The sequence below is a fragment of the Lineus longissimus genome, chromosome 5 (genome assembly GCF_910592395.1).
Source record: "Lineus longissimus chromosome 5, tnLinLong1.2, whole genome shotgun sequence".
Lineage (NCBI taxonomy): Eukaryota > Metazoa > Nemertea > Pilidiophora > Heteronemertea > Lineidae > Lineus > Lineus longissimus.
Window position 1 is genome coordinate 2900012 of NC_088312.1, and position 25579 is coordinate 2925590.

Sequence of the window (25579 nt, forward strand, 5' to 3'; positions counted from 1 at the left end):
TCTTCTGAAGAACACATGCAGTTGCGCGTGCGAAACGACTACGATGTGGAGCGAAGCGACTGGGGGCGAAATCGTCAGGGAGCGAAATGATAGATGACACTACGCCATGGAGATGCCGAACTGTGCAACGGCGCTTCGTTAGGCAGTTTGAATGTGTCGTCAAACAAATTCGTTTTAAAAGTTTTATTTCGTGCCAACTATGGATTTATCTGTTGATTTGATTTTAGGATATCATACGTAAAGGTGTATTAGGTAAGAATTTTAAGGGTTTGGTTCATAAATGACCACAAAAAGTGGATGTTATGCGAACTTTTCGACGATGTCCAAAGCGCCACTATCGGGATACAGTGTTGTATGCAGTTGTGCACAGTGTTGCATACAGTTGTGCACAGTGTTGTGTATCATGAGGTATTGTGGTAGCTTTATGCATGTATGTGTGGAGAGAAGATGTTTCAGTGACACTGACAGCCTGGAACCAAGAATTTGATTATCAACAAGGGTATGGCCTAAACTGGGGGATTGAAATGCTGTAATTATAATTGAAATGACCTCCATGGCTCCAATGCATATCTCCTTCAAAGAAAACACTGCATCGTCATGCACAAATGAGAAAGGTTAAATTTTGGGGATCAAACTACAACAAAGTTATATTCTGACACCTCCGTAATGAATAAGACCAAGATTTGTATAATATAATTACCCATGTAGCTATGATTACATTCAGCTGCTCTAAACAATAGCTTGATTATAATATTTAAGGGCTCTTTGATCTTCTAAGTTATAGTCCTGTTGGGTTGACACTTTCTGTCCCTACAGATTTGTATGCTTCGTTACCTTCATCTTATAATAAAACAAAAGGATTAGTTTCCTGATGCAGGGCTGAGTTGTGATCAACAGCAGGACAGCTTTAACCTAGGCCTCGGGGATGACTGGGCCTTTTAGCCTGTAGATCATTTTGAGTTTGATCATTTTGGATTATACAAGCCCTTTTCCCTTGTCCCGCAATGACAAGGATTTCACCTCAGTTTTTGCTTTGAATGTTGTAGACAGGATTAGTGTGGTTCATACCTCTAACTGTGCTGAGATGTGTAAGTACTGTATTCATCTTGCATTTCACCTATAGACTTAGTGCTCGGCTCTGGCAGTATTGCCTATACCATAGCTGAGATGATACTGTCCTAGCCCTGCAATGGATCATGATGTCCATGTGTTATGGATAAGCGCATGTGCCTTTCAATGAGTTGACATCATGCCTTAAGAAAAGGCATTGCTGAAGGCAATAGGGATAATGCAAATTGGCCAAAGAACTACCTAGACTATACTTTGAAGGATCCTTTGTTTTTGTCAAATATTGTATAAAGCTCTCTGCATTACATTCTAATTTAGCTTTTCAACTGTCGTCAATACTGATATCGGCATGATTCTTCATTATGTTATTGTGGTCGTTGATTTTGACGCAGTGGTCGTCACATGGGCAGTCTTTCCTGTATGATTCTGTCATCACAAAGAAAAATCGGTTTTCACCTTTAAGCAAACCTGTCGCAAAACATCTTTCATTAGACATGTGTCGATACAATATGACAACCCTTGTTGATGACAAGTCTGCATAATTGTTGGTGCATACCATGAAAAACATGCCATGACCATGATGACCCCCTACAGCTCTGTGGCACATTCTGTGGGATGATAATGGTTATTGTCAGGAGCAGTTTTACTCTCAACCAAAGATTGTGGATTTGGACCCTAGTAATGATCATAGCTTTGTTACCCCATGTCGAACTCACTCAAGGTGAACTATCTGAACATACCATCATTGATGATGTTTGTCATTCTCTCTTTTCAGTTTTGATGGCCACTAACCTTGGCATGGCATCCCTTGCTGACAAGCTCCGCCTAGCCGCCAGCAAGGGACAGTTTGATAAGGTGGAGGAGCTGCTCAGAGCTGGGGCCAATACCTACGATACAGACAATGTAAGTACCCTGTCATTTTGTCGGAGAGTGAGACTGAGTCTGGCACAAAAGTCTCCAGGCGCTAAGCTTGGGGGTTTCTTCTTGTTGTACAGAGCAGGGTAATTGAATCTCTCAGTCTCAGATACATTCCCTCCGACTTAGAACTTCACTTTTCTCAGACTGTAGATTGTCTTGATCCTCTCAACTTATCCACCTCATCCAGTACTTTTATATCTGAATTTACAGTTCAAAGTTGCCATTGAATGAATTATATTCAATTGGCAAATCTTCTTCAAAGTTGCCAATGCTAATTCTTATGGCTATGTTTAGCTTGAGACTTTAAAATCAACCTTATTCTTGTACACAAGGATGTTCATCACCTCACTGGGAATCTGATTTCATGGTGACTTGCGATGAATTGTCAGTATGAGACCTGGTGTCTGGGGTGGGTGTGACTGGCTAACATGACTTGTCACAACAATGTGGTTCAGGACATAGTCCTGGTTTTGATCAAAATCTTTCAGTTGAGCTGAAGTGAAAATGACTGAATGAAGGTTTCTCTTTCTCAGTGCAGTAGTGCAATAGTGCAAAAAAAGCTTTTTATTGGAGAAAGAAACATAATTCATTTTCACAATCGGATAATTATATCGTCATGACAACATGGATAATCCTAATGTATAGTTTCAGACAAACAATTTAGCACATGTAGTAAGGCTCTATCAATCTTCATCAATTTTTTACCCCAAATTGACTGGTTTGTGATCAATAAGCCTAATCTTGCATCAATTTTCAGATTATCGCATGGAATGGAAACCGCTTTTGATCTCAAAAAGAAACCTAACGAGTCAATCTTTAGCAAATATGCAACATAGTGTGATCGTTGTTAGCCTTTTAAAGGTCATGTACAACGTTTGATGTATGTTCACTCTCAATAACTTCATGACTAGTACGTCCAAAGTTGTAACATGCAAGTGGAAGGAGCATGTGAGTGACCTTGGTATGCTAACAGTGGTTGTGGCCAACAAAGGGTTGGCAACTTTGTGTATCATTTCCGATAATTTGTACAAGCTATTGGAACACCTTTGAAGTTGAAATAACAATAGCAACCAAGATCATTATTGAATTATCATCCAGCGATCTACTTTTAGAAATTGGAGACCTTTGGTATTGTAGTGCGGCTATCAGCACTTGGATACAATTGTCAGACCACTTGAGGATGATGTCTGACAGCTGGTATGAATATCAAGTGGGAATGTGTAAGAGTGAGCGCAGAGAGGAGAGTTTTGGATCCTGCTGGCCTTCGAAGACTTCCCTTGATCAGCACCTCAAATATCCTCGACACACTTAGTTGGACTTTGTTTCTGTTTTGACCAGGTTGGCAACAGGATTTCTTATGATGTTCGAACAGAAAAACCAGATTACCATGAAGTTGTCCCTCTGTCTTGTACCTGTCTTCATGTGGTTTAAAGAAGTTGGTCAGTGAAGGGGGCAGATCTGGTATTATCATAATATTACATCTAGTTTGCTGTTTCCCTGATGTCTGACAAGAATTTAGATTCTCTTGATTGATTTCGAAAACACTGCCAAACCACTAACACTGGTTATGATCGGGTGTGTACCTGCAAACAGGCAGTTCACTAATCTCAGACTGTCCTTACTTGACACTCGGCTCTTAATTCAATATTTGTGGAGTTTTAGAACTTAGTTTGGGCCACAATTTTCGGAATTGTACCAGTCATGGTAAACATTTCTAAGGCCTGGCGGAGCAGAGAAAGGAATGAATCGAAAGTATGTCAGTGTACTCGCGAAATGTATGTTTGTTTCATCAGGCCCAGTATGGCACTTCATGTCCCCGTAATAGAAAAGTAGGCGGTTTGTGGTGTATTTACCCTTAATATTCCTTTCACAAGCCAATATGGAGTTGAACAGGAACACTAAATTCAAATAATTCAAAGGAACAGGACATGTCATTGTGTATAAAAGATATACTTTTACTTGACAATATTTGTACAAGACGTGCTGTACATGCTAAGTGCCTAAATTATTTCTATGCTTCTCACTCGACCAAACCCAAATAGCGTCTACCACTTGAATGTCGAAATAGCTGTACAATTATCCGCCAGATTTGGCAAGCACAACATAGGCCCTAGCATTTCCTAATGACTTCTTGGATGTGAATGAAGCATGCTAAACCTCTCTATTAGAAAGAACAATGTTTACACTCAAACAGGACACAAACATTTAGGCGGATTATTTCAATATTTCAAGTACCTATCGTCTAAGGTAGTTTCTTTAGGGCCACTAACTTTTAATTGCTGGCCACCCTATACCTTGTGTTGACAACCCTACTTTGTGAAAACCCTGTGGAGAACTCTGCATATCTTTCAAATATCAGAATCGATTTGCCGTAATTGGCATTGACAAATATTGCTTTGTCGTCGGGATCGTCCATGATTTAAAGCATTGAGGAGCATTGAGATTTGAATGTTAGGCAGTTTTTTGGTAAAACCACATGATGTACTCATGGTACAATGTAATCATGTTTGAAGAGATGATTGTGAATAAGCCAAGCGGGGTGTCCTCTGTCGCAAGCTGAGAGGGTCATGACCCTCATAGCATTCAACTGGATCGTAGTGCCTGATTCATGGTCACTGTTGGGGGTACACATGGTACAATATGTACTTGTTCTGTATACACATTGCTGGTTCAAATTGTACAAGATATGTATTGGCTACTTTGATGGACGATTTTTCATATCTTATTACAGGAGATTTCAAGCTAAACGATGACTGATTATACAAGTTACTAAATAAAATTGTCAGTGCAATATGGAAAATTAATGATAAGGAAAAAATCAATTTGTAGTGAGGACTTTTAACACAAATGATGGTTGGTTGGTTGGTATCAGGGAAATTGGAAATTGGGACTTCATGTAACTCAACTCAGTCATGACTGTTGGCGACTGAGTGGTTCATTATGGGTTCCACTGCATTGAACCCACTCCTGTGATAATTTGCCATACAAGTTGCCACACTTTTGGTTCGATATTTGGTGGTTTCCCGTTGAATCTCGAGAGCATTGTCATTGGTTGTAGGTGCAGCTGTTAGAGTGGACTCAAACCTCTGTTTGGAGGAATCGTTTCATGTAAATAAGGTCAATATAGAATATATTCAGACTTTAGATATGTGCTGCTGCCTCCCCCCCCCCCCCCCTCCAAGTTTTCCCTCCGGTCAATTGTGTCTGCATGGTCATTGCCTTTCTGGTGTTACAATGACAATATCCTGGGGATCATTTTGGAAGTATACTCCTGTCTGAAAGGTTGTAACATCTATCACTTTTATCTTGCTTCAGGAAGGAAGGTCTTCCCTGCATCTGGCTTGCTACCATGGCTTCCCTGATGTCACCCAAATTCTTCTCGATGCTGGATCTGATGTCAATACACAAGATCATGTAAGTAAAAAGATCAACGGCACATGTATGGTTACTTAAGTGGGCAACTCTTTATCTTTGGTGGCTGCAGGATTGCATGGACTACATCGAATAAGTTGCCTGTGTGTATGTGCTGTAGTTGCCTGTGTGTGTGTGCTGTAGTTGCCTGTGTGTGTGTGCTGTAGTTGCCTGTGTGTATGTGCTGTAGTTGCCTGTGTGTATGTACTGTAGTTGCCTGTGTGTATGTGCTGTAGTTGCCTGTGTGTATGTGCTGTAGTTGCCTGTGTGTATGTACTGAAGTTGCCTGTGTGTATGTACTGTAGTTGCCTGTGTGTATGTACTGTAGTTGCCTGTGTGTATGTACTGTAGTTGCCTGTGTGTATGTACTGTAGTTGCCTGTGTGTATGCACTGTTTTGCCTGTGTGGGGTTGTGGTGGCATGTTTGTATGCAACAGCATGTTGAATGAAATCAAATAAATTGGTGCGTTTGGTTATATGTGATTGTTTCCTCATATGAGACTGTACTGTATTCATGACAGGTGCCAAAACACAACTGACGACATATACTTCTATATAGGTCAGGATAAAGAAGGATTCAACGTGAATGAACTGCTTTACGCGTGGTGAACTTGTCACCTAAACATAGGCCTAAGCTTCCGCTCAAATAAAGATCCGCTTCAGGCAACCGGTGCTCGGTTTAACCGTCTTGTCAATAACACGTAGATTGCTGATCTAATTTCTCCAGGATTTCATGCACAAGCAATGAAAATATAGGTTTACAAAACTTGTTAAAATATCCCAGGGCGAAATGAAATTATCAAAGTAAACTTGTGACATTGTAGTTTTGGACAATCCAGTACATACCGGACATGTTTACTTAATTCATTTTCTGCACACAATAGGAAGGACTGCTATAGGTCCATGACAACTGAAATGATATTGCTGTCCTAGGAAGTTTATTTGTGGAAAAATGATTTGCCTAGAGCCAGCGAATTCGTTTATGTGTAGTATTCTTATGATCTTGGAATAACTCATCAATGTGGCCATTTTGTTGGGACAAAAAAATCTTGGGCTGGCTATTCAAAAGAAAAATGTCCAACTAATTCATATTAACCAAGTATTCATAGACCTCTTGATATAACATACTGTCTCCCTCTGCTGCTGCATTGTCCCTGGTCAGGAAATTACTGAATCAATCAAACATCAATAGAACCCTACGGGATACATGTCACTCACTGTCAGTGCTGTCCCAGCACCACTGCTACCTATCATGGAATATGAATGAGGTCAAGCACATTGCCCGAGGAATTTGCTCAGCACTTCACTATAATGTAGTTTACCCGTCTCACCTACAAGAATTGGACTCTCAAGAAATAAAAATTCATAATAGTTCTCATACGCAGCACCTCTTGACAATTTCAAGAGTATTATAGCGATCCCCCTAAAATTATTTTCGTACAACAATGAGCAAGTCAGGTCAAATGTTGCACAGTTAGGCAGATCTGTATACGCAGGTGTTGGACTGAATATTTGTCACTTCAGTGTTAGCGCATTCTATTGCGGTCTTTTGAATTTCCTGGCCGTTAAATTTAATGTCGGAAATGAATGCTTTTGGCAATAAAGGTCGGGGTGTATAGCCTAATTTGGGGTCAAGCGATCTTTGTTGTGGTTATTCCAGTTTGCCCACAATGGCGATCTAGCTCCAGTGATAATTGGATGGGTCTGACCGAAGAGAATTTAGAAAGTTAACGCGTATTCAATCCATATTCTCCGATTGATAACAGGATATTTTGAGATAAACAAATATTAGAAATCGAAATAAGAATTTGATAGTGGTGACCTAGTACATGTCCAATAAACTCTCTATCACGCATGATCTGCTGGCGGTCCTCCAGTCCAAAGGATTTTGTCCACGTAAGCAAATCACAATATCTGCCCCTGTCTAATGTTTTTCGGAAATATGATCTTGTATTCATGTTCAACTCATCTCCTTGCAGATGGGCTACACCCCTCTTCACCGAGCAGCTTCTCAGGGCCACCGTGAGATTATCAACCTTCTGCTTGCGAGAGAGTGTCTCCTCGATATCCAGGATAGAGTGGTAAGGGTCAAGGCGGATCTAGATACAATTGAAGAAGAAATATTTTGTCGAATGTTGGCCAAGATTACCGACTAACCTGATATCATGAAGATGAAAAAAAGGATGAATTTTGATGATAACGTTGGCAGTATATAAAACTATGGGTCATATGAAAGAAAAGCTTGTATGAAGGAAGTGAATGGACTTGTTGACTGAGGAATAGGCCTAGTTTCCTTTGAGGTTTAAAAAGAAGTACCTTGGCCCAGCTGATCAGTTGATCTTGCAGGATTATCTTAATCAATCAGCTTATTCTCTGACTTTCTCCTAACGTTGAAGCATTCTGTGACCTTACCTGTCGCAAATAGTTAGTGTAGCAACCTGGGGGTTCATTTTTCCATTATTTTGGACAAAAAGGACCTGAATTAGTAATCCATATGCTTTTGTATTGATTGATCCTAATCATGGCAATATTTTGGTTATTGAATGGTCTACAATAAGGGTTTATATTATAATCCTAATATGGGTTAGGTCTCTGGGTAATTAGCCATATGGCTCATTACTCTTGTTTTCTTTAAGTCTGAGTCCTTGGTGCACAGCTTTCTCCAGCAAAATATGCTCGAGCGAGTTTATGTTTCTTTGTCAAATAAATATTGGGCAGGAATTTTCACTTTGATCTTAAATTATTACATATTTCATAAACTCTCGTTAGTAACCAATGTTTCGTTAGTTGTATCATGTGTTATATTGCTTTCTGTTGTCACATCTTGGAAAATTCTTTGAGATGTTGATATTGATATCTTGAAAATACATTTTCAGCATGGAAATGCCCCCATCCACGAGGCTGCCTGGAATGGGTTCAGTGAATCTCTAGATATGCTCATCAAGGCAAAGGCTAGAATCTTCCTCACAAACAAGGTACGAGTCTTCACATTTTTGAAGGTTATTTTATTTGAGTTCGTTGTACCCACTGCCACTGGAGGGTACAAGGCTGCACTACATACTGGAGTGACCCCTCTCATCATCTTCTTTTCTCATTTCAGTCCGGTTTCACAGCTCTCCATCTTGCGTCCCAGAATGGTCACAACCAGAGTGCCAGGGTCCTCCTCTATGGCAATGCCAATGCTGACATGAAAAACAATGTATGTACTAACTTTTAAATTCCTCTACCTTCATTGGTCTGGGAGAATATCAAAACAGTAAAACCTAATCTATATACAGCATACCCCTGGAACTGACAAATGCTGTCCTCAATAGAGGGGTTTCCAGATTACCAATGACAAATTCAGCGTCCTTAACAGGTAGGGTGTGCTGCTAACAGAAGTGTCCGCTAAGATTTGTCCTACTTTATCATGGGTAACCCATATTCTTTTTCCTTCCAGTATGGTGACACCCCCCTCCACACTGCTGCCCGGTATGGTCATGCTGGCGTCACTCGCATTCTCATGAGTGCTCGTGCCCGGATCAACGAACAAAACAAGGTAAAGTCACGCTTGCTGTAGATCCTTTGGGGGGGTGGGGGGTTTTGTCATGGTCATTGGGGAACATATTTCCTTGCTACTCGGGATTCTGAACAGGAAAGAAGTACCAACTTCTCTAGTCAAGACCTTTCCATGTCAGACCAAGTGCGATGCACCTTTGGGTAGGTGGCAGCACTTCATAGACTAGAATCTTAATGAAAGTGATCGAGTTTACCATGAGTGCTTCAGGGAGCAGAACTGTCGTGTATTTGTCAAAAGATATGCAATATCGGTTTCTTTATTCTAAATTCATAAGTGCGTTAATAATTGATAGTGAAAAATTTGAATAGAAGAATCAAATATCAATAGGTACACAGAGAACTTGTGTGTCAATAACTGATGGTCTACAAGTCCCTTTGTCCCTTATGTTGTTCTTTTCAATTGCCACCAGTGTAATCCAGCCTCTGTGGTTTGTATCACTGAGTCTCGGGATGTCGAGCTCTTTGTGGGTCAAGATGTATTTGGATTAGATGTTGCATACCAATCATATTGACTCTGAAGTCTCTTTTGTGTGTGTGTTTGTATCATATGCAACTGGTATGCATTTAGAAGTTGTCTTTACTCATTTTGTCTGCAGAACAATTTTAGCGATTAGAATGGTCCCTTGTACAAACAGTCCTACTAAATTCATTAAAATCTTATGAAATTATTCGAAATAACAATGCAGTGGGAAAAATTGTGTATAAACACTTTAAAAATATTACGAGCAAATAGAAAATGAGAGTTATTGCCAAGCTATCATTGAGTTTTGTCACCATCGTGCAGGCCGTCAAAGCTTAGCATCAAAACTGTCATTGCTGTGTCCATCTATGTCCATTGCTTGTTCCTGCTCCTCATGATCTGTTTGCCACACTCCCTGGCTGTGGCACCAATGTGGCTTATCTCTCCCTTTTGTGACTTGCTTCTTGATGACCGGTTTAGTGGGAACAGGAGGAGGAGCTGGTACGTTCCGTTTTTTCGGATTGATGTAGGCCGTCTGCTGTTCTGTTTGGATCATTCTGTCCAAGGGCAGTGTATCAGCGGAAATTTGCTTATCCGTGTCGAGAGGCTTGTCTAGAGTTACCGGCTGGCCCCAGAATATTGGTGCATGCTCTGGTGATGGGCTTGCTGACTGCTGTCTTTGTGGCCTATTTTGGTAGATTGGCCCCGGCTGTACAGGCGACACTGGTCTCTGGCACAAGGTTTCATCTTGATAAACACGTTTTGGGTATCCAGGTTGTGCTACCTTTGATTGGTTCATTGGGACAATGGGCACCGGCCTCTGCTGTACAGGCGACACCGGTCTCTGCTGTACAGGTGATGCCGGTCTCTGCTGTACAGGCGATGCTGGCCTCTGCTGTACTGGGTGCACTGGTCTCTGACACAAGGTTTCATCTTGGTTAACAAGCTTTGAGTTCCCAGGTAACTCTCCCTTTGCTTGGTTCATCGGTACAATGATTGGAAGTACCAAGACTTGCTGCTTGTTTTTCTTCAAAGTGTTAATGGTTTTCTCATCCAGAATCAGCTGCCCCTTCCTTAGATCTGGATTTTCCCCGCTTTGAACTTGGTGTTCAGGTATAGATCTCGCGTCTTCGACCTCTTCACTCTGGATCGGGTCTGGATCTGTTATGACTGGTGCCTGTGCTTCTGTTGTTTTGATGATATTGGCTCCTGAAGGCTCTGGTACCATGAAAATGTTCGCACCTGACTTTGGCACAACAATATTCCGTTCTGTTGACTTTTGGTGTTTTTTCTCCATCAGAATTTTAAGGGTTTGACAATGTTTACAGCGGGGACATCCCATCTTATGCAACGTGACATTCCGTGAATAACAATTCAGGGCCTGCACGATTGTTATCAAAATCTCACAGCAAGCGAAGACAACATACAGAATATCCAGTGCGATCTTTCCACGGGCAGCTTTTGAACTAACCGGTACAATCCTTGGGCAAAGTATTGTCGAGTCAGTGTCCGAGAGATCAAGCACGATGGCGATTCCTCCAAAAACGATGGCCGCTGCTGCTATCATACCTGCTAGAAAACAAAATGTGATAGTTGTCATCACATACTTGCGTCCTCCATGATAAACTGTCAATATTCCCAGGAGTCCTGCTATGATGAAAAACACACCGCCCCATATTCCTATGCATATGATACCCATGCAAGTGTTCAGAAAGAAACAGCCAAGTCCGATGGCGATGAAGCATAATCCGAAAACGATTTGCATAACTCCACAATAGAGGGCGGTAGCTTCACTGAATCCATATTTCTCGGTACGATATTGGTAATATGGCGAAGAGAGGGGATTGGTTCCATCAGACCGGATGCTGTTCCCACGTCTGAATTGGAGAGTCTCGTACTCCATGTCATCTGTTTAGAATCAAATATGACTTTATTCTAGTTTAAGAAATCTGTTCAAGCTGTTGTATGCCTGACGAGAAAATGTCTTTTTGTGTGATACTACAATCAGGCCATCCAAAATTCATGATGGTTGACCTGTAGTGCTCTGGCTAACAACTGCGTCTGCTCCACACTTGATATGGTAGCTATGTTAGCGATACTGCCAAACTTGCTCATTTGTTGCTCGTCTGAGTGTAGACACGTAAAGCTTATCAAGCATGTAAAACTTAGTCATGTGAGCATACCGTTGCTATGGTTATAACACTTATTTGGGGTTGTTGAATTGACAAATTGTTTGGAAGCATTTGAAGTGGGTTGCCTAACATTTATTGCTGGGGTAGTATTGTCTATAGCTATTGTTTGTATGTGCTGTTGAAACTCTTTAGCAACTTCTATTGTGCTCAACATCAAAAAATATTGATCATAAATAATGAATTTCTGCACTTTTTCTGTGTGTAAAATCTCTGTTAGTGTAAGTGGGTTGCTATAACGATGGTTCGAGGAAAGAGATTTTTGGAGGGTGTATTAGCCAAAAGTACCAAAAGTAACTAATAACTAGTAACAAAAAGTAACTCATTTTTGCTGTCAGTGCAGAAAAGCTGAAATTCCCCAACCGTCCTAACATTCATGTACCATTTCAGAACGGTGATACTGCTCTACATATTGCTGCAGCTCTCAAGAGACGAAAGATAACGAAGCTTGTGGTTGAAGCAGGCATTGATCCCAACATCAGGAACAAGGTACGCTGAATGAGGACATTTCTGATGCTCAACTTCTTTTGTGTTCTCTCTATGCTCCAAGGAGTGTAACTAAGGACTTGTGTGCCACTACGGTTGGGGCCAGTTGGGTTTATTAGCCTAGTGACCTTGTCATAATCTAATCCATTGATCTCGATTATTTTTGCAGCAAGGGGAAACTGCTGTTGATGTGGCTCGTAGGAAAGACCATGCAGAAGTCATCCAACTCATCTTGAAGCCAAAGGTAAATAGTCATCTTGTGCATCAGTATTTAGCAATATTGGGCTATCAAGAGAGTTACAGTGGAAACATCAGTACCTGTCACCTCTGAGATTCCAGCTTCAAGTCCCGGTCAATTCTTGTATTCTCAGGTGATAGAGAGGGTAACTCTATTCAACAGCGTAGGTTTCCTCCTACATTACATATGCCCAAATATTGTCAAATATAGAGCTAAACTGGTGCTTATGTGCTCTCCATTCGTTTTGTACCAATGTTGCCTTCTTGCATCACCAGGCTCGTCGCCGAGGGAAGAAAGACGACCTTGATGGGACTCGTACGATCTCGGTGACCATGTCTGACCCAGACCTGATGGAGGACAAGGGACCAGAGGAGAAAGAGACCAAGAAGGCCAAGTTTCCATTCTTTCGGAAGAAGAATAAGAAATCTAAGGTTTGTTGTCAGTCTATTAACAAAGCTTTTCATCAGTAAACTATGATTAGCCGTTTTGTAATTCAATGATTAAGTTGTCAAGGAAGGCCTGCCGGCAGTGTAACATGTATGGTGTCTGTATAAGGACATTAAGAGAGTCTTGTGATGTGTGTAAGACATGTCAAACTAACATAATAACAGCCCTTGCCAAGTCTGTATTCAGTAAGTACATGTAAATAGTTATGACTCAAACTATCTATTCCAAGGGCAATCTGGTAAAAGAGTAGTTAAATTTTTCAGGCGAAGGTGAAATCCTCTCCTGGTCCAACTCCACCACAGCGTGTCCCACCGCAGGGTGGTCCAGGCCAGACTCCATCACCTCACCAAGCTAGCCCAGCAGCACAAGCCCAGCAGGGACAACCAGGTCGGCCTGGACAACGTGGTCGGCCCACTGTTGGATTCTTCAACCAGTATGTGCCCAGACCAGGTGTCCAGTACTACAGAGATCTTGCTGGTAATGTCAAACAGGTAAGCTCAATTCAGTGCTCGGAATAGTTTCATAAAAGTGATTTTAAGAGCCAAATGCATGATAACTATCATCTTCAGCAGTCATTTCCAACTAGCCTCTTACTGTTGAATCTGTTCTTTGAAGAGTTAAGATATTCAAACAAGTTATCTCTTCTCAGCTGGTGTCTTATTCATCTGACGTACTTTTCCAGGGTCCTGTAGGCTTTGCCCCAGTCTGCCAATGTACGCCCGCCTTGAAACAATTCGAGCAGAGGATCGAGAACGATAACCGTAATGTCTACAATCACGTTGAAGTTGCTCGGAAGATGTTGACAGAAAGAATAGACATGCTTGATCATAGAGGGCAGCAGCAGATGTTCCAGGTCGGCGATATGTTCGAAGAGGATGAGGAAGCATGTCGGGAACGTATTCACCAACGCAGTTTGGAGGATCGTCAATACCAGGAGCAGTTTGTTGAAGATTACTCTGATGGTCTGAAGAATGAGTTGAAAACGTGGACAGCAGATCGCATGAAGTCGCTGGAGCGGCGGGTCGTGAAAGGCCATCACCATGACGATGCTGATTGGACACACGGACGGCCACATAAATCTGGTGGGATGGTGCAGTCGTTAAATTACAACAATATTGTCGAAGGACGTCTGTACCGAGCACGATCAGACGAGACATTGTCGGTTTCCGAATACAATCAGAAGCAAAAGACAGAGCGGGAAATGGCACACCAGGTGGCGCTGAGAGAATTACGTTCTATGCAGCGCTCACGGGCAGCTAGAGATGATCGTAGGAGGGATAGGAAACCGCCACAGCGGAAGGAACCGGCAATGGTTAAGGTGCAGTTTGAGCATGACAACATGCGTAGAGTGCAGTCTGCTGGACGGGAACCGGTTATAGGGAGAGAGCAAGTATCTGATACGATTCACCGGTCTCAGTCTGCGGGGCGGGAAATACCGTCAGGGAGGGATATGATGCAGTCAACTGGACGAGAACCTATGCATCAGATGGCCCAGGAGAGGGAACGAGTTCCTGGGAGAGACTATGTTCAAGTAAAACCTCATCCTGATCAGTTCAGGAGAGGTTCTGTCCCTGATCAATTCGGTCGGAGAGGATCAAATTCAGATCAGTTCGGTCGGGGAGAAGCTAACCCATCAAGGGAGAGGGTTCAAGTGAGGGAGCACAGCTTATCAAGGGATCAGTATTTGAGGAATAATACACCTCAGAGAGAGTATCCTGAGCGACGAGGATCTGTTCCGGTGCTGGATCATTTATATCCAAGAGACATGCCTCCAAAAAATGAAAAACATTTTAACCAAGAGAGAATTTTTGATGGCCAGGAGCAAAAATTTTCTCCATTACGGACTAGCCCGGATGGGCATAACTTTCGGCCAACCTCATTTTCTGAGGGCACCAGTGGTGACTTGAGAATGATAAACAGAACTGAATTCTATTCACCACGAAAAGTGCATTCGCAGGATGAATTGTCCCCGAAGAAGAATCAGGGACAAGAAGCAAGGCCTGATTTAAGTGCTAAAAGTTCACCAAATGTTAGTAATCCACCGAATGTGCCACTGAAAACACTTGATCCAAATCTGCTTCAAAGGTTTGAAAAGATGGACACAAATGGTAATGTGCATGTTGTGCATCCAAGGCAAGGCCTTCCTTATGATAGAGACAATTATTACGACAATCGGTCACCGGGACATATTCAGGAGAAGACTGTTGCTAGGGCTCCACCTGTTGCTAATGAGGGCCATAAATCTGATCCGAATCTCCTTGATGTAACGAAACAAAACACCAGTTTCAATAAGAACAGTAGCTTTAGAGACAACAGTTATAACAATAACGATGGTTACAAAAATAACGGTCATATTCAGATTGGAAGTCATAATGGTGCAAACAGTAGCCGCAGTGCTAACAGTAGCTATAGTGACAGTTTTAACAATAGCGGAAACTATTATCATGTGCAGCATTCCACTGCTAATTACGATAACCACAACCATAGTGGTAGCGAACCGTCCTATGCTTACATCGTCCCAAAACAGCATCAGAAAACAGACTCTGGTAGTAACCCAGATTCTGGGTACAGCAGTAAGATATACGGTGGAAAGGTCCAGCCCACTCCGAGACAAAATGGATCTGGGAGCCCGAATACCCCGGGTTCAACTTGTAGTACTGGTCATAATATTTCAAGCATCACATCAACGTCCATCTCGACTGATCAGAGCTTTCCCAGCGCCCACAGCTCGCCCGTTTCATGTGCCTCGGACAATGAGTCGAATCAGCGACAGTATTATGAACGCGTTTCGCAGGAGATGAATCGTTATTATCAGCGACGGGGCGTTCCGCAGCACCCACCTGCAAGGAATGATGGACGATTACAGTTTGTGAATCCAGGGCAAAGACCCAACGTTGAGAGAAAACTAGAGCCTGTTACTGCCACTGATGTGTGAGAGACTTGAGATTGAAAGAAATCGCTATCTTTTCAAATTTGAATAAGATTGTTTAAATTATATATTTTTGATGATTGTCTAATGCATTTCAAATTTGGGGAAGGGGATATTTCACTAATATCTGATGTCAAACAGGAACTTGTTTATCATATTTTGGTGATTTATTTATAACTTCTGTCAAAAAGCTCATTCTTGACTGGACAGTTTGAAAAATAGGCAGCGGGTCTCAAGCTGCTAAGTGAAATATTGGGATGCTTGATTCCTTCTTATGAAGGTGTACATTGATGCAGAATGAATTTCATTGTATGAATTCAAGTTGTCTTACTTTTGTAAGTCATCAAGATTTTTCTCCCTTGGAGTGCTGTAAAATATACATAATGTCTATATCCTATATATTTTATAACACTAGACCTGTATGGTGTGCATGTCCTAGTGTATTGTTACTGGAAGCTGTTATAAGTTTTTGATACTGTATTTGGATTGTATTTATTCCACACTTTGTACATATTTCCTGATACTTGCATTCCGCCCAATGTCAATGTGTTGACATTTGAATATCAACAGCCCATGAAGAAATTGTTTTGACCAAATCTGATTGGTACTGCCTGTACCCTTTATTGCTTAGAACCAGTCAGTTGATTGGGCAGTATGGCAAAATATTCTCAGTCACCTCCATATCAGTAAGTTTATCGACCTTTAGTTCCCTCCCATAGCATAATGTGCACATTATTTATATGACATGACGGGTAGAATATAATTTCAACCACAGTGTAAATCTTAGTATGGAACCCCAGATGGACTCACTGAAGTATTTCAGTATGTAGAATTTGTAAATATTCCTTATTAATGATATGTACATTCTTGTAGACAAGCATTAATGGCTGCCATTGATATCATTTCGAAATGTAAGGGCCCTTTATCTTTGAAAGCATGACTCCTTAAAAGGACTATAGGCGGGAGCTTGGGGTGGTCGAGTCGGTGGTCAAACATAGTAGATACCAATTGGCAACTTTGTGAAACTTTTTCATGGCCACCTAGCTCTAGCCTATAATCTGTGTAAATCTTGGAGCTCTGTGCAAGTTCAGTCCACAGTTGAACCGTCCTCTTTTCATTTTTTCTGGCCTTGTATTGACCTTTCGGCATTGGAATTGATTTGTCCGAGCCTTGCACCTGAAGGACCGCGCAAACAAACCGTTTAAAATGCTGCAACCAGTGATTACTATCTGCTTTTCGAGACAAAAATATCTCTCACCATCGCGGCTCCTCAGTTGAACCGGAGACCTTGGACATTAAGATTGAGCAGTGGAGGGACAGACAAAGAATGATAGCATTGTAGTGACATTGTCCTTGCAGCATTCCCGTTTACATTTTATAGTTGCGAGTTTTGATTTATCCGGTACTTCAGCCATTCCGTTTTTATCACGAGACATTGAGCGAGTCTTGTTGGCTCATTATGCAGCCAGTTCATTGTTCCTGTTATTTATTATTATTCTTAGCAAATGAAATAAAAGCTTTCAGATGACTCCAGTTTTTTTCCTGTTTCTTGTAATAAATGAGCATATTACCTCCAAAGCCTGCAAGCAGGCATGGAAGAGGCTACAGAGGCAATATATACCGCTGGAAGTTCAGTATGGGCCCAAGGGGCTGACACTTTGCTTCCTGCCCCAAGATAATGAAGGCAACAATATTTCAAACAATATGAGTTTATTATTAACAATACAAAATTTTTCTGACCAGATCTACATGGCTGGACGAGCATTTTAGAAACAAGTTGTTCAGCAGTCTCATTCTTGCAAGAACGAAACCGCTGCTGCTAGGGTCCTTGATCTTCACATATACTCGATCCTCATCTACATGTTACCAGGGAAGGAGACTATTGAGGAAGACTTCCCAGGATGACAGGAGAATGCTTAAGACATCGTTAGCCGCAAATTTTTGGCGCCTTTTAAATTTTTCAATTTCATTTTATCACAATACTGCATAATGTAGCATCTAGCGAGCAGGAGGTCACAGGTCGTTATGTGGAGGGTTTCTTGAACTGAAACAAATAGAGTAGAGCGTACATGAATCATAATGTTTATTTATTTTTCATTTCATTGTGCTGCTGAAGCTTCCATGAAATAGTAAACTGAAAGATAAAATCTTGGAGAGAGATTGCTGCCTAGTCTTTGTCATTACATTTCTAAAACTTTCTATAGAATATAATCCATATAATCTGTCCTCACCTCGATCATATCAAAATGATGATTGTGCACATGCATCAAGTGAGATGGTTCCTTCAGGTCGGAGAGTTCACCCTTATAGAACATCTGGTAGGCGGTCAGCATCTGAAAGAGAAATTAGAACATCTAAATATAAAATTTTACATATTCAAATTATCCCAAAATCAAATTATGCCAAAAAAAACTCACTTTCCGATAGTCTTTTCTGGGGTTTCAAGTAGATCCTACAAAGTAATCATTTGAACTTGTTCTTACATACTGTACCTGGTATGCACATCTGTCTGCAGGCATCTTGCCCACAGCTGTCCCAAGTCCGGGGCATAGCACACTTCGAATTTTTTCCTGGTTGTCCTTGAGGTTGGCATTGTGTTTATTCACTGAGGAGGAAATGATAAGGAGATGGATACAAGAAAGTCTGGGCATGTCGGTTAAAGTGTTTCGAGATAATGCAGACCCACGGCAGTTCTAGGATGCATTTATAATATAGACAAACTCTCAATAAGTTGTTTCTGCACATTCCTGATGTGCCCTCAATATACAGGAAGTATGATTTTTGTGATTTTGTGAAGGCCAGCCCAGGAATAACTTGAAACTCCTCCAGAAGGATACCTTCATAGTAAGCTTAACTTACCTGCTAAAATAACTGCCTTAAATGCCAAAAAAGCATTGGCCGTCTCCGACACATTTAGAGGTACTCTCATGGTTGGTGCACAGATAAGATACTTTATCATTTGTCCCTGGTTGTACTGGGACCAGTCATCCCCTTCTGGTTCCCCTTCAAAAGTGGGTATGATGACTGCTTGACCCTTGAATTAAACACATCAGCAATGAGTTGGTTGAGATTGTCTTCTGTTATCAAATGACAAGTCGAGCTTTGGCCAATTTCAGAGTTAGTTTAACGAGGCATATCACAACACTGCTGTAGTCGGCTGTTTTGCTATTGAAGGCTGATGCTCCAGAAAGATTGTGACCAGGACTAACTAAATGTGTCATACATACCACAAGAACTTCTCCATCGTAGTCTTTTCTAATCACTTTTTGAAGACGCTCAGACCTAACAACAGAAAACAAATGCAAAAGGACTTGAAAAATCTGTAAGTGGCGGATAAGTTTGGATGATTGGAGTGTTACTTGGAACTATGCTGCCACATATTATAATGACAGGATACAGATTGGTTTAAGTGATTGAACAGATTTTCCAGAGTGTGTGCTATTCCGAGTTTAACTTACAGCTGCCATCCAAAATGTCTTGTATATGCCATGTCTATACCTCCATCCATGAACCCAAAACTATTGGCTGGAGATACCTGGAATGATCAAATGCATATGTCAGGGATGAGGAAGGGGGATTCACCAACTGCAGCAGGTCGATTATATGACAGAGTAGGGCATATTTCAGTCTATAAGGTGCATCATCAACAAAGATGTGAAGACCATATCTTCCGAGGTTTCGTCCTTTGTAGATGCAGTTTTGTCTCTTATCACTCCAATAACTCATCTTTCCCGATGGGATGGGGGATGGGGCAGGTTAGCTATCTGAATACTTACAATTGCATCAGCTGCTGGTCCATCTTTGAAGATGTCTCCCTTATGAACCTGGGAAATAAAATGAAGGCTTGGTTACACTTAGAGAGTGGAGTTGGAGACCATCTTGGCCAGAATATCCCACCAATCTTGTCTTGATCTGAGCACAGTTAAGTGTGTAACCCAAGACCCAGTGTCACATATCGTTTAGTAGAGTTACTCTGGCACCTACCTCAATATCTCTTTCATCTTTGAATACTTCTTGCCATGCTGTGGTCATCCGATCTTTAATATCACAGAATTTGTAGACAACTGGCTCAATGATCTCAACATAATCAGGATCAGGGTCTGACAGCGACATGGTTGGAGACTCTGGGGATGTGTTGAAGTTGAAGAGAAGTTGAACTGGCTGACAAATAATTAATAGTGGGGTATTTATTGGACATACTAAACTGTCATTGGAAGTGACAGAGATCTAAAAATACTAAATAAGGAAATACAGTGTTGCAAATCTGGGAATCCCCACGAGAGGCCCGGCTGGTGTGGAAATATCTACAAGTTTACAAAAGCGACAATAACGCCAAACAATTCAACAAAAAACTTTCATTTTGGTCTTATTGTTTTGGTGTTTTCTCCTCTAATATTGAAAGTTCTGCCAATTTGATGGCGGATGATAGAAGAAGAAAGGCCCGTGTACAAGGCGGATGGGCTGGACCCTCCAAACCTGCGCCTCGATCGGACAGAAACAAGCCTAAATTGCCACCAACTCCTGCCTGGGTTGCATCAAATTCTGTTGACCAACCAGCACTTCAAAAGAAGTTTGTGTATCAACAACCAGCAGAGGTGAGGGTCCCATGGCGAGATTTACTGCTATTTAGATAATAGTAGGCCTAAGCTGTGTGCTGACTGGCTCTAAACGACGTCTAAACGTTCTAATTCTCTGTTTTCCATTTCGGTATGTAAAGAATTTTGTCTAAACTAAATTACTTTCTGTGTCCTTTCACTTTCAGGGAATAAAAGCAAAGTTACCGGAACTATGCATAACGTAAGTGTCGAGGTGATTAAGCCAAGCCTAAGTCTGCATGATGTCTACAGTGATTGGTTCTTCTGTATTGGTTTGATGAATACAGTTTGAGTGTTTCACATGCATGTATCGGTATGGCCCTTGTAGATTTTCAGCTTGCAAGTCTAATCAATTCTTGATTTGATTTTAAATTATTGGGTCATTACTTTGGAGAGTAATGGCGATAACATCCTATTGGTAAATCCTCAAGCAGTGTTTTGGAGATCCGCAACTTTGTAGTGCCATGATGATGCGCTCTCTGCAATATCATATTTTCTTTTTCTTCAGGAAACCTGGTGTATATGACATTAGTGATGGTTCTGAAGGTGTTTCAAGGTGAGAAAACCATGAAGTATTCATACTACTCAAAACTACAGAGCCTGTATAAAATCTCATAAAACTCTGCGCCTTTAAAGGAGCTGATTTGTAGTGAGCGTTGAGATGGTTGAATAGTAAGACTGTTGTCAATGTCGCTTTCACTGAATCCAGTCATGTGTATAGTGTCATCTGTGGAATGATATTGTTCACTTGTGCTCCAGTCAGGATGAATAACTGGATGTCGATTGTCAAGTTTTAGAGTATTTTTTTGTTGTTGAATACCAGACTCTCATCTCCTGCGTACAATTTGACAACCCACTTTTATAATTTTTTCCCATCTCTCTTCTCCAGATTACGTTTTTTCCCGGAATTCATCAAAGAGTCAGAAGCTAGTGAAATATTTCATGAACTTCATGGGGAGTTACCATGGAAACAGCAGACAAACAAAAAATATGACAGTGTCGAACCTCGGCTCACAGTCTGGTATGGAGACCTGGCATACAATTACTCCGGGGTGCTCCAAGTGCCCAACCCAGAGGTGAGAAAATAGGACTCCTGGTAGAATGAAGAACCTGCACCCCCACTTGGAAACTTGAAGGGTACCTGTGCTGTTACCAAGAGTCGAAATTGTCCCCCTAAAGAAGGGAATGCCATCATAATCATCACCCCCTATTTTTAGCACTGTCGGGTAACATAAGGCTTTCTTTATGGGTTTAACGCTGAAATATCATATCCAGGTAGAATGGCCTGTAAAGACCACTTATTCAGTGTCACTGTCAGAGCAAAAAAAGGTCAGGTAACTTGATATTTCACAACATGCATGCGACTACTAACATTTGATTCTCCTTTATTCCAGTGGTATCCCCTCCTCAAAAATCTCAAAGATCGTTTAGAAGAAGTGACCGGGTGTCAGTTCAATTCAATGTTAGGAAACCTATATCGTGATGGAAAGGACAGTATAGCGTGGCATGCTGACGATGAGCCTATTTTAGGGACCCATCCAATAATTGCTTCCTTATCGTTTGGTGATTCACGACTCTTTCAACTCAGGAAAAATGTCCCCGAGGTAAGGTTGAAATGGTGATCATTTGAGGCAAACAGATTTCTGGCTTTGGCTAGGAGTAAATGGAAAGCACTTTGAGAATGTTCTCCGACTTAAACCTCATTTCATCATTTGCAATTTCGTCTAACTTGGTTGCAAAAATTCTTATATCTGTGTCCTTTTCTTCCAGGGTGAAAGCTATGACAATAGCCAGTATCTCAAGTTACCACTGACGCATGGTAGTCTGCTCATAATGGAGGGTGCAACACAACTCGACTGGCAGGTAAGAGTGATAGGTTAAACTTACTTTTTGGCAACACTGAAGATCTGATTACACTTAAGCGGTGCGAGTTAAATTCACGCTGTGGGGAAAATTCGGTTTGCATAAATTGTAAAGCTAGCAGGAACAGCCGTGGTTTTTAATTTCACTGCTGCCTTAGGATTGCTGTGGTGACCTGAGATATCTGAAAGCTGAACTGTGCGAAAGGCGTATGCTAATGTTCTCCTCTTGATTTGCAGCACAAAGTACCAAAGGAATATCACGACAAAGGCCCAAGGATAAACCTTACGTTCAGAGTTATTATTCCTGAATGACATGTGGTCTCAAGACATACAAGGACATTAACAAATCGGACAGCATAACCTCTGAAGTTAATCAGTAATCTTTCCCCACCTTGTGCTCTTGACAGCAAAAATGATGTAAAAATCTGTCAACCTTTTTGTTTAGGCTATTGCTTCTGGCCGCATGTGTCACTATGCTGATAAACCAAGTTGCAATTGGTGCCCAATACTAGTGTGAATTATTTCAACTATCAATGTGTATGGCATGATTATGTACATAGAAAAATATAACTTATCTGGAAGTGTGTGTTTGTTGTCTGTTGGCCTGGGAATACCAGAATAAAAGCGGGCAACCACCATGAGGTCAGATTGGACATTCGACGTAGCACAGCACAATGATGATGTTGGGCGTTTAGGACAATCAATCAGAAAATACGTCAGTCTGATACCAGTCATTCACAAGAATGACATCGGCAGATAAGGGAACACCTCATGTTGACCACCAAAGACTATGAACCTGTGCGGTTGTCTAAGGACAGCCTTGATAAAGCATTGATTGTCTGGTTGTGCCTTCGTCCCACATCTTACTGACGATGAGGAGAGCTCCAAGACCAAATAACAGACGCTGTGCTGTCTTAAATAAACTGTCCATAATGGGCCAAGCGGCTGGAAAATTAGGAGACAAAATCTCTAATACAGTAGATTGATCAGAGGACATGCCTGTTTGTGCCTTTGTCCTGTCTGCCATCTCGTCTCTTCCTACCAGACTGGTCTCCTTCATTGATCATCATTAGGGACACAACATCCCCAATCCTGAGACACACATTTGGTTTCATAAGAGAGTACGTCTGTTTGTGCCTTTGTCCTGTCTGCCATCGCAGACCACTGATCTCATCCCTTCTCGTTTGGCTGGTCTTCTCCATTGATTATCATCACAGATAAAACATCCACTGATCATCATTACAGACAGAACATCCCTAATCCTGCGTTGCACATGTGGATTTATCAGAGGGTATTGTTGTGCCTTTGTCTCACTTGCCCTTGCACACAGTTTGATCTCGTTCCATCCTACTGTGCTGTTCTTTCCCATTGATCATCACTGGACACTGAATCCTCCAATCCTCCAATCCTATGATGATCCTGGACTTGAGATACCATCCAAGGCCATGCCTTGTTGTGCCTTTGTCTCACTTTCCCTTGCACAGTTTGATCTCGTCCCATCCTACTGTGCTGCTCTTTCCCATTGATCATCACTGGACACTCAATCCTCCAATCCTCCAACCCTGGGATGACCCTGGACTTGAGATACCATCCAAGGCCATGCCTTGTTGTGCCTTTGTCTCACTTGCCCTTGCATGCGGTTTGATCTCGTCCCATCCTACTGTGCTGTTCTTTCCCATTGATCATCACTGGACACTCAATCCTCCAATCCACCAACCCTGGGATGACCCTGGACTTGAGATACCATCCAAGGCCATGCCTTGTTGTGCCTTTGTCTCACTTTCCCTTGCACAGTTTGATCTCGTCCCATCCTACTCTGCTGCTCTTTCCCATTGATCATCACTGGACACTCAATCCTCCAATCCTCCAACCCTGGGATGACCCCATCCAAGGCCATGCCTTGTTGTGCCTTTGTCTCACTTGCCCTTGCACAGTTTGATCTCGTCCCATCCTACTGTGCGGGTCTTTCCCACTGATCATCTTTACCATTGACCGGTCACCGAAAGCTTACGCCCCCAAATCTAGTTCATGACGAGTGAAATGCCGTCAAGTACCAGTCTCTTATGTGTGAATGGTGGAGACTGGTGAAAGAGTCTACCGAATATTGGGGACAAATAGAGACTGCAGTGACCCTGTGGGAGAGGTCGTGTTTACTTTGTCTCACTTGCCCTTGCACACAGTTTGATCTCGTCCCATCCTACTGTGCTGTTCTTTCCCATTGATCATCACTGGACATACTCAATCCTCCAATCCTCCAACCCTGGGATGACCCTGGACTTGAGATACCTTCCAAGGCCATGCCTTGTTGTGCCTTTGTCTCACTTTCCCTTGCACACAGTTTGATCTCGTCCCATCCTACTGTGCTGTTCTTTCCCATTGATCATCACTGGACACTCAATCCTCCAATCCTCCAATCCTGTGATGACCCTGGACTTGAGATACCATCCAAGGCCATGCCTTGTTGTGCCTTTGTCTCACTTGCCCTTGCACACAGTTTGATCTCGTCCCATCCACTGTACTGTTCATTCCCATTGATCATCACTGGACACTAAATTCCCCAATCCTCGAATGCGCCTGGAGATACCATCCAAGGCCATGCCTTGTTGTGCCTTTGTCCCACTTGGTTCTCATGCTTTCTTGCTGGGCTGTTCTTTCCCATTGACCATTATTGAAGATACAGGATGTGCCAGTCAATTCCCCAGTGGCACCAGTATTAAACGAAGGTTCAACTACCGGTATGTTTGCCTTCTGATGAATCCATAAAGTAAAGGATAAGATCCAAAGGGCATGCAAGGGCAAGTGGGTCAAAGGTACAACCAGGTATAACCTCTATCAATCCATTGCCACTTCCAAGGTTTGGGGATTATGCCTTCAACAATGCTCAGTGGGACAGCAGAGTCCAGCGGGAGTGACGAGAACACAAATGATGTGCAAGGATAACAAGGACAAAGCACAACTAGGCAGGCTCTTTGATGAATCCACTGGCGCATCCCAGGATAGGGGATTGTGTCTTCAATCATAATCAATGGGAAGACCAACACAACAGGAAGGGACAAGAAGACAAGTAGGACAAAGGTACAACTAGGCATATCCTCTGATGAATCCACTGGCGCATCCCAGGGTTGGGGATGGTGTCTACAGTGGTGAGCGATTGAGAGTCAGCAGGAAGTACATGTACATGAGGTATAGAAGCGTGCAAAGGGCAAGTAACAGGCATGCCCTCCAATATATCTAAAGGCACATCCAAGGATTGGAGATTTTGTCTCCTCCTCGTTATCCTGCCATTTAGCACATACTTTAAGCTGGACTTTTCCATCTTGTTTGCGTAAGTGTTGACGCAACGGGTCAGTTTCTATGGTCTTTTATGAGAGGGCGGCTGTCCTCATCGTCAGTAAGATGTGGGACAAAGGCACAACCA

The 25579-nt window shown here is 42.0% G+C and overlaps 3 protein-coding genes across 3 annotated transcripts; 2 read left to right on the plus strand and 1 right to left on the minus strand.

Annotated features, from left to right (window-relative positions):
- Positions 1–119: 119 nt before the first annotated feature.
- On the plus strand, positions 120–17232 carry LOC135487549 (uncharacterized protein DDB_G0287625-like). The gene is made up of 12 exons (XM_064771334.1): positions 120–252; positions 1844–1971; positions 5302–5400; positions 7377–7478; positions 8274–8372; positions 8498–8596; positions 8837–8935; positions 11995–12093; positions 12260–12334; positions 12604–12759; positions 13039–13266; positions 13458–17232. The coding sequence occupies exons 2-12, from the start codon at positions 1849–1851 to the stop codon at positions 15708–15710; spliced, it is 3432 nt and encodes a 1143-aa protein (XP_064627404.1). The 5' UTR covers positions 120–252; positions 1844–1848; the 3' UTR covers positions 15711–17232.
- A 165-nt stretch (positions 17233–17397) lies between these two features.
- Positions 17398–19949, minus strand: LOC135487551 (uncharacterized). Its single transcript, XM_064771336.1, has 8 exons — positions 19689–19949; positions 19481–19528; positions 19163–19239; positions 18932–18986; positions 18564–18738; positions 18197–18309; positions 17936–18037; positions 17398–17748 (listed from the first exon to the last, which is right to left on the minus strand). Exons 1-8 carry the CDS (start codon positions 19815–19817, stop codon positions 17728–17730), a joined length of 720 nt encoding a protein of 239 aa, XP_064627406.1. The 5' UTR covers positions 19818–19949; the 3' UTR covers positions 17398–17727.
- Positions 19950–20026: 77 nt separating this feature from the next.
- On the plus strand, positions 20027–22735 carry LOC135487550 (alpha-ketoglutarate-dependent dioxygenase alkB homolog 3-like). Its single transcript, XM_064771335.1, has 7 exons — positions 20027–20299; positions 20467–20501; positions 20808–20855; positions 21189–21375; positions 21694–21903; positions 22070–22162; positions 22399–22735. Exons 1-7 carry the CDS (start codon positions 20120–20122, stop codon positions 22471–22473), a joined length of 828 nt encoding a protein of 275 aa, XP_064627405.1. The 5' UTR covers positions 20027–20119; the 3' UTR covers positions 22474–22735.
- Positions 22736–25579: the final 2844 nt, after the last annotated feature.

Bases quoted from the DNA above. Each gene is read 5' to 3' on its own strand.
- LOC135487550 (XM_064771335.1), top strand. From the start codon at position 20,120: ATGGCGGATGATAGAAGAAGAAAGGCCCGTGTACAAGGCGGATGGGCT. The intron at 21,376-21,693 runs GTGAGAAAATAG...CCTTTATTCCAG, and splicing joins TCCAAGTGCCCAACCCAGAG to TGGTATCCCCTCCTCAAAAA. The intron at 22,163-22,398 runs GTAAGAGTGATA...CTTGATTTGCAG, and splicing joins CAACACAACTCGACTGGCAG to CACAAAGTACCAAAGGAATA.
- LOC135487549 (XM_064771334.1), top strand. From the start codon at position 1,849: ATGGCCACTAACCTTGGCATGGCATCCCTTGCTGACAAGCTCCGCCTA. The intron at 7,479-8,273 runs GTAAGGGTCAAG...ATACATTTTCAG, and splicing joins TCGATATCCAGGATAGAGTG to CATGGAAATGCCCCCATCCA. The intron at 12,760-13,038 runs GTTTGTTGTCAG...TAAATTTTTCAG, and splicing joins AGAAGAATAAGAAATCTAAG to GCGAAGGTGAAATCCTCTCC.
- LOC135487551 (XM_064771336.1), bottom strand. From the start codon at position 19,817: ATGTCGCTGTCAGACCCTGATCCTGATTATGTTGAGATCATTGAGCCA. The intron at 19,529-19,688 runs GTAGGTGCCAGA...TTTATTTCCCAG, and splicing joins AAGATGAAAGAGATATTGAG to GTTCATAAGGGAGACATCTT. The intron at 18,987-19,162 runs GTAAGTTAAACT...TTCTGTTGTTAG, and splicing joins AGACATTTTGGATGGCAGCT to GTCTGAGCGTCTTCAAAAAG.